This window comes from Callithrix jacchus, chromosome 7 (assembly GCF_049354715.1).
Source record: "Callithrix jacchus isolate 240 chromosome 7, calJac240_pri, whole genome shotgun sequence".
NCBI lineage: Eukaryota > Metazoa > Chordata > Mammalia > Primates > Cebidae > Callithrix > Callithrix jacchus.
In genome coordinates, this window is record NC_133508.1 from 74,512,347 (window position 1) to 74,526,610 (window position 14,264).

The 14,264-nt window shown below is 50.1% G+C and overlaps 1 protein-coding gene across 29 annotated transcripts in view; it reads right to left on the reverse strand.

Annotated features, from left to right (window-relative positions):
* Positions 1-13,888, reverse strand: part of INPP5B (inositol polyphosphate-5-phosphatase B) — a 72,000-nt gene extending 58,112 nt beyond the window's left edge. For 5 of the 29 annotated variants that reach the window (XM_054259150.2, XM_035250852.3, XM_054259151.2 and 2 more), the window contains exons 1-6: positions 12,634-12,703; positions 10,798-10,891; positions 10,566-10,663; positions 10,395-10,424; positions 7,846-7,956; positions 313-453 (exon numbers count right to left, since the gene is read on the reverse strand). In XM_054259150.2, the coding sequence (XP_054115125.1) occupies positions 313-453; positions 7,846-7,956; positions 10,395-10,424; positions 10,566-10,663; positions 10,798-10,891; positions 12,634-12,652 (493 nt within the window). In that variant the 5' untranslated portion in view covers positions 12,653-12,703. Of the gene's footprint in view, positions 1-72; positions 454-4,390; positions 5,256-7,845; positions 7,957-10,321; positions 10,425-10,565; positions 10,664-10,797; positions 10,892-12,633; positions 13,180-13,600; positions 13,689-13,824 lie in introns of those variants that run through there. The other 24 variants (XM_078331275.1, XM_078331272.1, XM_078331267.1 and 21 more) reach the window with 15 other exon arrangements.
* Positions 13,889-14,264: the final 376 nt, after the last annotated feature.

Below are 14,264 nucleotides of genomic sequence, written 5' to 3' on the forward strand. Positions count from 1 at the left end.
CCCACCCATGGGCCGGGCCCACCGCCGCCCCCGGCCCAAATCCCCAGCCCAGTTTCCCGCCGCCCGCCGGACCTGCAGAGTTGCGCTCCCGAGAGCCGCCGGCAGCAGACATTTCCCTATCTGCCTCCTCAAGCTCTTCATCCCGCCGCCCGTCCCGCGCCCTCCACTCCCAGACGAACCCGCCCCCTTGTGCCCCCTCCACCAATCGAAAGCCTGTCTTCTCCATCGCTCCGCCCCAAAACAGAATAGAGCCCGCCCCCTGAAGCCAGGCCTCCTCCAATCCCCACCGCTTCTTCCGAGACGGATACCTGCCTCCGCCAATTGTCGCGCACCCTAGCCAGGTACCTGCGGCCGAGTTACAATCTAGCGGCGTTGGCAGCTCAGGCTCCGGCTCTGGGCGCCTGTACCGAGTCAGCCACAGGAATTCAGGATCCCGGGTCGCAGAATCGAAGCCTGTGCAGGAACAAGGAGGGCAGACTGAGCCATGGGCTTGAAGAGCAGGCTCTGCATGATTGTATTATCCCGAGACCCTCCTAGCCTGTTTCTTTTGCGCACAGAAGGGTCTGAGGTTAAAATGCAAGAATAATTGTGAACACAAAAGTACTATTCCAAGGCAGAGACCCCGCCATTCCTGAACCTCACGGTAACTATGTGCCAAGGTCTGTGCTTCGTATAAATATTATCTTCCTACTCCTCGTAACACACTTCATGAGGGAGAAAACTATTATTATTATTTTTTTTTTTTTTTTGAGATGGGGTCTGACTGTATCCCCTAGGCTGCAATGCAGTGGTGCGATCTCAGCTTACTGCAACCTCCACCTCCCAGATTCAAGCGATTCTCCTGCCTCAGCCTCCCGAGTAACTGGGATTACAGGCACTTGCCACCACGCCTGGCTAACTTTTGTATTTTTAGTAGACTCAGGGGGTTTCACCATATTGGTCAGGCTGGTCTCCAACTCCTGACCTCAAGTGATCTGCCAGCCTCAGCCTCCCAAAGCATTGGGATTACAGGCATGAGCCACCACACCCAGCCTATTATCCCAATTTTATATACAAGGCAGCCGACTTCAGAGAGGTTAAGTCTAAGGTCACAGAGTGACTGGCAGAGTGTAGGATTCAAACAGATGCCAGAAGGTTGGAGGATTTCACTACCCATAAACTCCACCAGCAGTTGGCAGCCCACTCCAGAGAAACGCACGCTCTAAGCAAAGCAGTGTGTTTACTATGAAATATATCAAGTCCTCTATTTCTCCCTTCACCAGACTGCCACTCTCCTTCCTAGAAATGCTTGAGTCACCTCTGTCTCTGACTCAACCCCTCTGACTCAAACTATCTGACTCTGGAACAATTTTTCTTAACCCTTCTGCTATCCTGACTGCTCTGTTTGTGGAACTGCATGAACCTGACCAAACTGAATTGGATGTGCAAGGACATGATACATGAGAAGACATGAGTTCCAGTCCTAACTATGGCACTGTCAGACACAGCTTTTAAGTTATCTTCAGCATTTACATACTACTAACCCATATTTGGCCTCACCTGATTCTCACAAAACTCTTGGATTATTAGAGAAGGCAAGTTTATATTTCCATTGTATAAGTAAGAAAGCCAAGGTCTGAAAAAATAAAATATGGTAGTGGCTGGGCACAGTGGCTCACACCTATAATCCCAGCATTCTGGGAGGTTGAGGCTAAGGTCAGAAGTTTGAGACCAGCCTGGCCAACATAGTGAAACACTGTGTCTACTAAAAATACAAAAAGGCCAGGCATGGTGGCTCAAGCCTGTAATCCCAACACTTTGTGAGGCTGAGGTGGGTGGATCAAGAGGTCAACAGTTCGAGACCAGCCTGGACAACATGGTGAAATCCCATCTCTACTAAAAATACAAAACATTAGCCGAGTGTGGTGGTGTGCGCCTATAATCCCAGCTACTGAAAAGGCTGAGGCTGGAGAATCGCTTGAACCCAGGAGGCGGAGGTTGCAGTGGGTTGAGATCATGCCATTGCATTCCAGCGTGGGTGACATGGTGAGACTCTGTCCCCCAAAAAATAAAAATACAAAAATTAGCTGGGCATGGGGGCGGGTGCCTGTAATCCCAGCTACTTGGGAGGCTGAGGCAGGAGAATCATTTGAACCTGGGAGGTGGAGGTTATAATGAGCCAAGATTATGTCACCACACTCCAACTTGCATGACAGAGCTAGACTCCATCTCACCCAGGTGCCTCCCTGAGGAAATCTCCATCATGACAAGCACTCAGGGAAGTTGGTTGGTACAGAGTTTCTCTGCTGGTTACCCCAGATGTGGTGTGGACCCCAGAAAGATGAGCAGGTAACGGGACTGCAAGACACACACTCAATGCTAAAAGAAAGAAGTCATCCTTGGCCAGGCACAGTGGCTCACGCCTGTAATCCCAGCACTTTGGGAGGCCAAGGCGGGCAGATCACGAGGTCAACAGTTGAGAGCGGCCTGACCAACATGATGAAACCCTGTCTCTACTAAAAAAAAAAAAAAAAAAAAAAAACAAAAATTAGCTGTGTGTGGTAGCACACGCCTGTAGTCCCAGCTGCTGGGGAGGCTGAGGCAGGAAAATCACTTGAACCCGGGAGGCGGAGGTTGCAGTGAGCTGAGATCGCGCCACTGCACTCCAACGTGGGCAACAAAGAGACAGATTCTGTCTCACACACACACACAAAAAAAGTCATCTTTGACTCCTCTCCTTCATTCTCATAGCCAGCTACCAATCTCTGTTCATGCATTCAACAAATACTTATTAAGTGCCTGCTGTATGCCAGGCACTGTTCTGATCTCTGCAGATGAAGCTGTGAATGTGACCCAAACTCACTGCCCCCATGGTGCCTTCATCCTCATCTCTTCGACTTCTGTATCTTGAAAGTCCGTCCCTCCTTCCTATTCTTATCACCAGGGCTCTCCCAGGCCCCAGACTCACTTTCCATTCCTCAGCTATTGCAAAACATTCCTGTCTCCCTGCTCTAGGCTTTCTTTTTCTATGCCAGTTGCCTGAGGAACTTTTCCAACTTGCAAATCTTGCCTTATCACTCTCCAGCTTAAAATTGCTTAATGGCTCTCTCTAATCTATAGGGCAAAGTCCAAGCTCTTTGCTGGGTAGCTAAGACTCTTCATGAGATGCCCTCTGCTGACCTCTCCTGGCTAAACTGTCTCCACACCCTCCTCCTACCCCACCAAAGGTCCTGCTCTTCCCTCCAACTGCCATGTCCTTTTCCTCCTTGTTGCCTGCCTGGGGAAAAACTCTTCATCTTTCTAGCCTAAGCTTAAATATCACCTCCTACATGAAACCTTTCTGAGCTGTTTATAGGGGAGAGGGTGCCATGAGTTAAGGAAGCACTATAGCAAAACACTCAAGAGCTCAGGCTCTGGAGTAGAACTTATTTGTTTTTTAAGAGAGAGAGTCTCGCCAGGCACAATGGCGCGTGCCTGTAGTCCCAGCTACTTGAAAGGCTGAGACTGGAGGATCGCTTGAGTCCAGGAGTTCTGGGCTATAGTGCATTATGCCGATCGGGTGTCCGCACTAAGTTCGGCATCAATATGGTGATCTCCCGGGAGTGGGGTACCACCAGGTTACCTAAGGAGAGGTGAACCGGCCCAGGTCGGAAACAGAGCAGGTCAAAACTCCCGTGCTCATCAGTAGTGGGATCACGATTGTGAATAGCCACTGCACTCCAGCCTGGGCAACATAGCAAGACCACATCGAGAGAGAGAGAGAGAGAGAGAGAGAGAGAAACTCTGTCTCAAAAAAAAAAAAAGAGAGAGAGAGATAGAGTCTTGCTCTATCACCCAAGCTGGCGAACAGTGGCATGATCTTGGCTCACCGCAACCTCCGCCTCCCAGGTTCAAGCAATTCTCCTGCCTCAGCTTCCTAAGTAGCGGGGACTACAGGCATGCACCACCACGCCCAGCTAATTTTGTATTTTTAGTAGAGACAGGATTTCACTATATTTTAGCCAGTCCAGTCTCGAACTTCTGACCTCAAGTGATCCACCTGTCTCAGGCCTCCCAAACTGCTGGGATTACAGGTGTGAACCACTATGCCCAGCCTGGAGTAGAACTATCTAATCCTACCTAATCTTGGCTCTATCATTTACCAGCTAGGTACTCAGGCAAGGCTCTCACCCTCTCTAAGCCTCAGTTTCCTCATTTGTGAAATGGACACATCAGTAATACTTGTCTGATAAGATCATGGTAAAGAGTAAATGAGGCCAGCATGGTGACTCATGCCTATAATCCCAGCACTTTGGGAAGATGAGGTGGGCAGGTCACCTGAGGTCATGAGTTCAAGACCAGCCTGGCCAATGTGGTGAAACCTGTTCTCTACTAAAAATACAAAAATCAGGCTGGGAATAGTGGTTCACACCTGTAATTCCAGCACTTTGGGAGGCCAAGGCGGGCGAATCACGAGGTCAGGAGTTCAAGACCAGCCTGGACAACATAATGAAACCCCATCTCTACTAAAAATACAAAAAATTAGCTGGGCATGATGGTGGGTGCCTGTAATCCCAGCTACTCTGGAGGCTGAGGCAAGAGAATCACTTGAACCCGCGAGGTGGAGGTTGCTGTGAGCTGAGATTGTGCCACTGCACTCCAGCCTGGGCAACAGTGCAAGACTCGGACTCAAAAAAAAAATATCTGGCAGGGCATGATGGCTCATGCCTGTAATCCCAGTACTTTCAGAGGCCAAGTTGGACGGATCACAAGGTCAGGAGTTTAAGAGCAGCCTGGCCAACATAGTGAAACACTGTCTCTACTAAAAATACAAAAATTAGCCAGGCATGGTGGCATGCACCTGCAGTCCCAGCTATTCGGGAGGCTGAGGCAGGATAATCGCTTGAACCTGGCAGGTGGAGGTTACAGTGAGCCGAGATCGCGCCACTGCACTCCAGCCTGGGTAACAGAGTGAAACTCTGTCACAAACAAAAAACAAAACAAAAATCAGTCAGGTGCAGTGACTCATGCCTGTAATCCCAGCACTTTGGGAGGCCAAGGTGGACAGATCACTTGAGGTCAAAAGTTCCAGACCAGCCTGGCCAACATGGTGAAACACTGTCTCTACCAAAAAATACAAAAATGAGCTGGGCATGGTGGCATGTGCCTGTAGTCCCAGCTACTTGGGAAGCTGAGGCAGGAGAATCACTTGAACACAGGAGGTGGAGGTTGCAGTGAGCTGAGACAGTGCCATTGCACTCCAGCCCTGGAGGGCAACAAGAGCAAAACTCGGTCCCCTGCAAAAAAAAGAGTAAATGAGATAATGTGTGAAAAGTTCTTGGAATGGTCCCTAACACATGCTAAATCAACAATGAATGTGTGCTATGAGCCTTCCTGTAGAGAGGAAAAACATTTTCTGAGTTTCTGCTGTGTAGTAGGCACTTATACATGTGTTATCTCATTTAATTCTCACGACCCCATGAATAAAGTATTCATTACATTACAGAAGCTTACAAAAACTAACGTTCAGAGAGGTGAAGTAGCTTGCCCAACGTTGCACAGCTAGGAACTGGCAGAGATGAGTTTCAAACTCAAGGGGCTGTGTAACTTCAAAGGCCAGGCTCTTTGGTGTTATTTCTACTATTTTACCTCCTACAACTACTAGTAATAATCATAAAATATGTTATCCTTTTTTTTTTTGAGACAGAATTTCACTCTTCTTACCCAGGTTGGAGTGCAATGCCACGATCTCGGCTCACTGCAACCTCCGTCTCCTGGGTTCAAGCAATTCTCCTGCCTCAGCCTCCCGAGTAGCTGGGACTACAGGTGCGCACCACCATGCCCAGCTAATTTTTGTATTTTTAGTAGAGATGGGGTTTCACCATGTTGACCAGGATGGTCTTGATCTCTTGACCTCATGATCCACCCGCCTCGGCCTCCCAAAGTGCTGGGATTATAGGCGTGAGCCACCGCGCCTGGCCTATCCTTATTATTTTAAGATGTAGAGATAAATTTCCCCCTACTTAATAAATCTTAAACCTCTTGGCTGGGAACAGTGGCTCATGCCTGTAATCTCAGGACTTTGGGGGGGCTAAGGTGGGTGGATCACCTGAGGTCAGGAGTTCGAGACCAGCCTGACCAATATGGTGAAACTCCATCTCTACGAAAAATATAAAAAATTAGCTGGGCGTGTTGGTGGGGACCTGTAATCCCAGCTACCCTGCAGGCTGAGGCAGGAGAATCACATGAACCTGGGAGGCGGAGGTTGTGGTGAGCTGAGATAGCACCGTTTTGAGACTCTGTCTCAAAGAAATAAAATAGGTAAATAAAGCTCTTAACCAGGCAATCAAGGCTTTATAATCATATTTCTACTTTCTTATTTTATTTATTTTTTTTTGAGACCAAGTTTCGCTTTTGTTGCCCAGGCTGGAGTGCAATGGCACAATCTCGGCTCACTGAAACCTCCACCTCCTGGGTTCAAGCAATTCTCCTTCCTCAGCCTCCTGAGTAGCTGGAATTACAGACATGCACAATCATGCCCAGCTAATTTTTGTATTTTTAGTAGAGATGGGGTTTCTACATGTTGGTCAGGCTGGTTTCAAAATCCTGACCTCAGGTGATCCACCTGCCTCAGCCTCCCAAACTGCTGGGATTACAGGCGTGAGCCACTGCACTCGGCTTTTTATTTTATTTTATTTTTGACAGGGAGTCTTGCTCTGTCGCCAGGCTGGAGTGCAGTGGCTCAATCTCGGCTCACTGCAACCTCAGCCTGTGGGTTCAAACGATTCTTCCACCTCAGCCTCCCAAGTAGCTGGGACCACAGGCATGTGCCACAATGCTGGGCTAATTTTTGTATTTTTAGTAGAGACAGAGTTTCACCATGTTGGCCATAATGTTCTGGATCTCTTGACCTTGTGATCCACCTGCCTTGGCCTCCCAAAGTGCTGGGATTACAGGCGTGAGCCACCGTGCCCAGCCTTTTTATTTTATTTTTTAGAGACAGGAGTCTCACTCTGTCGCCCATGCTGTGGTGCAGTGGCGTGATCATAGCTCACTGTAGCCTTAATCTCCTGGGCTCAAGTGATCCTCCTGCCTTAGCCTCCCAAGTAGTTGGGATTACACACAAGCTACTAGGCCTGTTTCTTTTGTTTCCTTTTCCCTTATCCCCTAGTTTGTATCCAAGGACAGTCCCCTTCCTGTCACACCAACCAAAATAAAGTAAAGCCCCTGGATGCTCAGACTCCACAGTGAGACCACAGAGAACACCAGCCCTCTCCTGTTCCCACAAAGACAAGAGATTAGCTTGAAAGAAGACAGCTAAAAGTGCTGGGTAAACACTTAAGCCCCAGCACCTGTTGGCCTGAATTTGCATGTTCTATCCTCAGCTCTGTACACAAACTCTCCTTTACCTGCCAGGCTAACTTCCCCTTCTAAACAAATTTTGTTCTAGAGGCCACTAACCTTTCACTGCAAGCCCAAAGCTAGACCATTTTTTCAGCTGCAGTTAAGTGACAGCACGGTTCGAGGGCAGGAGAGCCAATATGACAGATGGTTCTAGCTGTGAGTTCTGGCTGTGGGTAGCAGAGAGAGGGAAGATGGGCTGCTAGAAGCTGCTTAGCCTGCCAGCTTTTAAGAGATTCTGCATTACAGTCACAACCTATCCTGTGCAACCCTGCCCAGAGCCAGGAGGGCAAAAGGGCCCTGCCTTAGTTAACAATCAACTCTAGACACTGTAAATACAAAAACAAACACTGTGGTTGGCTGGCAGCCTAGGGGCACTGTGGCTTTACACCAGCAGCTTCAAAAGGACACAGAAACCATGAGGTATGAGTACAAGAATACCCAGCCCCCCACCCCCCACCCCAGGGAGCCTGGGGTCTTACCTACCTGGACAGGCCCTGGCAACTTCGTGGAGGAACATCCTGGTTTGTGAACCAAAGGGTAGCTGGAAGATGAGGCTAAGCTCCGCTGTGTCGAGCTGGACAGTCACATCTGAGCCTGCACAAAGGAAGCCAGAAATGAACCCTCGGCAGCCAGGAGCTAAGTGCTTGATGCTGAGACTGGAGTCCTCAGAATGGAAAATCAGGATCTTGCTCTGTCACGCGGGCTGAAGCCCTTAAGCAGTTCACTTGGGACCACCGCTGGGACAAGGAAACCCTCTGTACCCTGAGTTCCATATTAACATCATCCCCTCATTACAGAGAAGGTAGACGAAGGCTCTGAAAAGTTGATAAGCCTCCACCGCAGTACTAGATGGAGCTGGGAGAGAACAGCTTCTCCGGATGTGTAGTCTGTTCCCCTCCTGATGAAATGAAAAGCACATAGAGGCAGACAAGAGGGGTTGTTCATGGGTCGTTCTACCTGCCTGTGCCAGATACTGTGATAGGCACAGGGAATATGGTGAGGAGAATACATGTTGGCCTATCTCAGGGAGCTAGACTGTAGAAGGCTCCCCTGTTCATAGCATATACCCAAACCAGGCTCATTGTGAATACTCAGAAATGTGTGCTGAACCAACAGACAAACAGAAGCAACATAGCAGAGCAATTAAGAGTATGGGCTAGCCAGGTGTGGGGGCTCACACCTGTAATCCCAGCACTTTGGAAGGCCGAGGTGGGTAGATCACGAGCTCAGGAGTTCGAGACCAGCCTGACCAACATGTGAAACCCCATCTCTACTAAAAAATACAAAAATTAGCTGGGCATGGTGGCACATGCCTGTAATCCCAGATCCTCAGGAGGCTGAGGCAGGAGAACTGCCTGAACCTGGGAAGCAGAGGTTGCAGTGAGCCAAGATTGTGCCACTGCACTCCAGCCTCGGTAACAGAGTGAGATTTCATCTCAAAAAAAAAAAAAAAAAAAAGGAGTATGGGCTAGTGGGCATGGTGGCTCACACCTGTAATCCCAGCAGAGACGGGGAGGTGGAGGCAGGCAGATCACCTGAGGTCAGGAGTTTGAGACCAGCCTGGCCAACATGGTGAAACCCCATCTCTACTAAAAATATGAAAATTAGCCGGGTATGGTGGTGCATGCCGGTAATTCCAGCTACTTGGGAGGCTGAGGCAGGAGAATCACTTGAACCCGGGAGGCGGAGGTTGCAGTGAGCTGAGATTGCATCACTGTACTCCAGCCTGAATGACAGAGAGACTTCGTCTTAAAAAAAAAAAAAAAAAAAAGGCCAGGTGTGGTGGCTCAAGCCTGTAATCCCAGCACTTTGGGAGGCTGAGGCAGGTGGATCATGAGGTCAAGAGACCGAGACCATCCTGGTCAACATGGTGAAACCCTGTCTCTACTAAAAATACAAAAATTAGCTGGGCATGGTGGCACGTGCCAGTAGTCCCAGCTACTCAGGAGGCTGAGGCAGGAGAATTGCTTGAACCCAGGAGACAGAGGTTGCGGCGAGCTGAGATCACACCATTGCACTCCAGCCTGGGTAACAAGAGCGAAACTCCATCTCAAAAAAAAAAAAAAAAAAAGAGTATGGGCTAGGCAGCGCATACTCATGCCTGTAATCCCAGAACTTTGGGAGGCCAGGGCAGGAGAATTACTTAAAGCCAGGAGTTTGAGACCAGCTTGGAAAACAGTGAAACCCCCATCTCTAGAAATAATTAGCCAGAGTCCCAGCTACTTGGGAGGCTGGGGTGGGAGGATCACTTGAGCCCTGGAGGTCAAGGCTGAAGTGAGTCATGTTTTGCCACTGTACTCCAGCAGGAGTGACAGAGCAAGATCCTGTCTCAAAAAATAAAATAAAAGAGTGTGGGCTTGCCGGGTGCAATGGCTCACGCCTGTAATCCCAGCACTTTGGGAGGCCGAGGTGGGCGGATCATGAGTTCAAGAGATTGAGACCACCCTGGTCATGGTGAAACCCCGTCTCTACTAAAAATACAAAAATTAGCCAGGCGTGGTGGCACGCGCCTGTGGTCCCAGCTACTTGGGAATCTGATGCAGGATAATCACTGGAACCCGGGAGGCAGAGGTTGCAGTGAGGCGAGATCATACCACTGCAGTCTAGCCTGGGTGACAAAGTGAGAAGGAAGGGAGGGAGGGAAGCAGGCAGATGCACATGTATCCATGAGATACAAAACAATTTCAGGGGTTTCACAAAGGCTGCCTGGGAAGAGAAATGCATGAATGGAAGCCCTGAAGGCTGAGTAGGAGTTGATTAGGTGAAAAGAGATGTGAGGCTTGCAGGAGGAGGGGACAGCATGTGCAGGGGTTCCGGGGTGAGAACATGTGATATCTTGGGGCGTGGGGGGGACAGCAGCAAGGAGGAGAGTGATAGGAGATGAGCCCACGGAGATGGGCAGTGCTAGATCCTACAGGGTCTTACTTGCTGCAGTAAGTTTACTGGGGAGTGCTCTTACTTTACACCATTCTTCACTCTGAAGATCATGTACCCCTGGCCCAAGTGGTACCCGGACCGAGAGGCCCACTCACCAAGGATGTAGATTTCACCATCTGGGGGCACTGTGGGGAGAGAAATGAGAATGCCTTTAGCAATTGAGCACCCCAGCATCATTTTTACTCCCCCTTGCTCCCCCATCAAGGACAAAGATGACCTGGGGGGCCCAAAGGAGAGGATTCATACCACCCAGCCCCCTGTGGCACCTTCTTCCAGCGTAAAATCCCGCGAGACTGGCACTATCTGGTCCAGAGAGACATCGTCCCCGGTAATGGCCATCCTCCGGTGCGTATAGAGGAAGAGACTAAGGGCAGGAAGCAGAGGTGAGGATGGGGGCCCACTGGCTGTCCCTCAGCCCTGTCTTGGAGACCTTGGGGTGCTCACACTCCCCCCTTGGTCCCTAACACTGTGCTGGTGGTGCACTGGCTAGACACATGCCTCATGCCATCTCTGTCCATGGTGCCCATCAGAGACTGCAGTTTTGTGGATGAGGTCATCAAAGCAGAACTTTTCTCATCTGCAGGAGCCCCTGCTTTGTTAGTAAAACACAAACACATGTTTGATCTGATCACGGCACATTGTAGCACTGTGTGTGACAGGAACAGTGTGACTTTAGCTACCCACTTCTCTCTGAAAATTGGGGTGATGGATCAGAAAATGTCTAAGGCCCCCTTCCTCCCAGCTCCAAGACCCTGAGGGTCACTTACCAGCTCTGAGACCTTTCACAACTATTTAGTCTCTCTCTGCTTCTATGTGGTATGAGGGCATTACAAGGCATTTATCGAGCACTTTCTTTTTTTCCTTTTTATTATTTTTTAATTATTTGAAATACAGATGAGGTCTTACTATATTGCCCAGGCTGGTCTTAAACTCCTAAGCTCAAGCAATCCTCTCAGCTCAGGCTCCCAAAGTACTGGGATTCCAGGCGTGAGCCACTGCACCCAGCCTTACTGAACACTTTCTATGTGCCCGATGGTGTTTGGTTTTTTTCCTTTTTTTATAGAGACAGGGTCTCACTGTGTCACCCAGGCTATACTGCAATCATAGTTCACTGTAATCTCAAACTCCTCAGCTCATGTGATCCTTCCACCTCAGCCTCCTGAGTAGCTGAGACCACAAGCGTGCACCATCACACCCAGCTGATTTTCTTATTTTTCATAGACATGGGGGGATGGGGTCTTGCTATGTTGCCCAAGCTGGTTTCGAACTCCTAGGCTCAAGCAGTCTTCCTGCCTCAGCATTCCAAAGTGTTGGGATTACAAGCATGAGCCACTGCACCTGTCCTAACTCACTTTACTCTTTAATCTGGACAAATTGAGGGGTACAACAACTTGCTCAAGATCATGTGGCTCTGGCTGGGCGTGGTGGCTCATGCCTGTAATCCAAGCACTTTGGAGGCCAAGGCTGGCAGATCACCTGAGGTTGGGAGTTCAAGACCAGCCTGACCAACATGGTGAAACCCCGTCTTAAAAAAAAAAAAAAAAAAAAAAAAATCATGCGGCTCCACCGGGTGTCAGGGCTCATGCCTAAAATTCCAACACTTTGGGAGGCTGAGGTGGAAGGGCTTGAGGCCAGGAGTTCCAGGGTGCAGCTACGAGTGCACTACTGCGTGCACTCCAGCCTGGGTGATAGAAAGAGATCCTGCCCCCCAAAAAAAGGTCATGTGAGGCCAGGTGCGCTGGCTCACACCTGTAATCCTAACACTTTGGGAAGCTGAGGCAGGTGGATCACTTGAGGTCAGGAGTTCAAGACCAGCCTGGTCAATGTGGTAAAACCTGGCTCTACTAAAAATACAGAAATGAGCCAGGCATGGTAATAGGCATCTCTGTAATCCCAGCTACTTGAGAGGCTGAGGCACGAGAATTGCTTGAACCTGGGAGGCAGAGATTGCAGTGAGCCAAGATCACACCACCGCACTCTAGCCTGGGCAAAGAGCAAGACTCCGTCTCAAAACAAACCAAAAAAAAGATTATGTGGCTTGTTAGTAACAAAGTCTGGGTTTCAACCCGGGCAACTGGACCAGGAGGCTCAAGATCTGGGCCAGTAGGTTAAACTAGCTCTTTTCAAAACTTCTTCCTCAGATCTTGAGGATTATGAGTTAGTACATGTGTGAAGGGTTTAGAATATAGTGTTCAAAAAGTATTAATTGTCATTACGATACTTATTCTAGGAGACTCAGACCCGGCCCTGGAGGGACGGTTGAAGTTCAGCTGGAGGGTGCAGTCTTGAACAACCCCATGGCCCAGACAGGCAGGGACTAAGCCCCTCACTCACGCATGTTCCTGGCCACCATGCTCCAGGCAGTAGCGCACGAGTCCCAGGAGGCGGCTCTGCCGGCTGTCCCCCTCACACAACACACCTTGCACCGCCTGCGGCTCAGAGTCAAGGGAAGACAATCCGGAGGCCAGGCCTTTCCCCCACCCAGCCTGTCCCACCTTCCCTTCCTTCCCCTGCTCCCAGATTTACTATGTGGCCTTGGGCAAGTCACTCTCTAAGCCTTCCTCCTCTATGAAACAAGGATAGTAACCCCTAACTTCATAGGGGATTGGGAGGATCACTGCATATTTAAAGCATCTGGCAGAGAGTCCAGGAATCAGTAAGTACTTAGTAGATACTGATTTCCTTCTCCCCTGATGGCTCAGAGAGGGAGGAGAGGGGCAGACACCTCAACACCTTCCATTCCACTTTCCAAGACCAGGGAAGGCTCAAGGCTGCAATTAGTACAGGAAGGATATGATGACGCAGTATTCCCCTTCAGCCAGTGTCTCCTGGATGGCCACAGACTGGTCCATGCTGGCCCCTGCTGAGTGCACAGACCCTGCAGGAGGGGAGATGGGAGCCCCCTTTGGTCAGCAAGTTAGGCTTGATTTGATGGAGCTGCCTCAGAGCGGTGGGGGACAGGAGGGAGGGGCTTTTGTGGTGTGAGCAGGTATTGGGGGGGCCTGATCCTCCTCCTCCTCCTCTTTCTCCTTCCTAGAATTGGCCTTTTACAGTTTCTAGAAATAGGCCCCCACTGGGATCTAGAGTTTGCTGTACCTTTGTCTGGGAGGGCATCCAATTGTTCTTGAGTGTGGTCCATCCTACTTGTTGGAAGTGGCATATGTGGTATTAGAGAAGGGGACCTGGCCCCTTTGCTCTTAGGAAAGGGCTCTGCCTCTTGGGGGCACTTTTTGTTCTGCTCTTGCCTCTCTGGGAGGTGTCAGTGGTGTGTCCGTGTGGGTTTGGGGGAACTTTCCCTTACTCTCATTAAAGGAGGGTCCCATTCCTCTTTCCTTGAAGACCGGAAGCATCCCGTAGCTGCTTGCCCTTCACCCCCGCCCAGCAGGCCCATTGCATCAGCTGCAGGCCGAGGGCGGGGGTGTGTGGGGGTGTCCCAGCCCTCAGCTTGCCCACTCCCTCCTGCCCAGCCCTGCCCTGGATTTCCTGTTCTGCCCCCACCCACAGCTCCCTGCCATTGCCACCTACCTCCTGAACTGTCACCGCACGGCGCACGGGACACCACTGCCCCAGGGTCTGGGATAATGACTACATTTCCCTCCAGCCCCTGCGCCACACGGGGGGTCAGTCAGCCTGCAAGTCCCAGCATGCCCGAGTCAATCGTGGGGTGGGGAACCTCTCCATTCCCGTTAACCCCTTAGGTCCTGGGGTACACTGGGCTCCTATTCCAGAAAAGTTTTCTAATGATTGTCCTCACACTCATCCCCAGCCCTCTAAGTCATGGGGCCAGAGCTTCCTGCCCAGAAGGAAAATGGCCACACTTTATCTTAGGGGAAGAAAATAATGCATTTTTATTTTCTACTTAGCTCCATTTCAGCTCTTCTCACTCCAGGGTAGAGAGCTCAGACCTCTACTGAAACTCTTCCCCTAAAATAACTACCCTCTCCTAGCTAAATGGAGAGAAAACC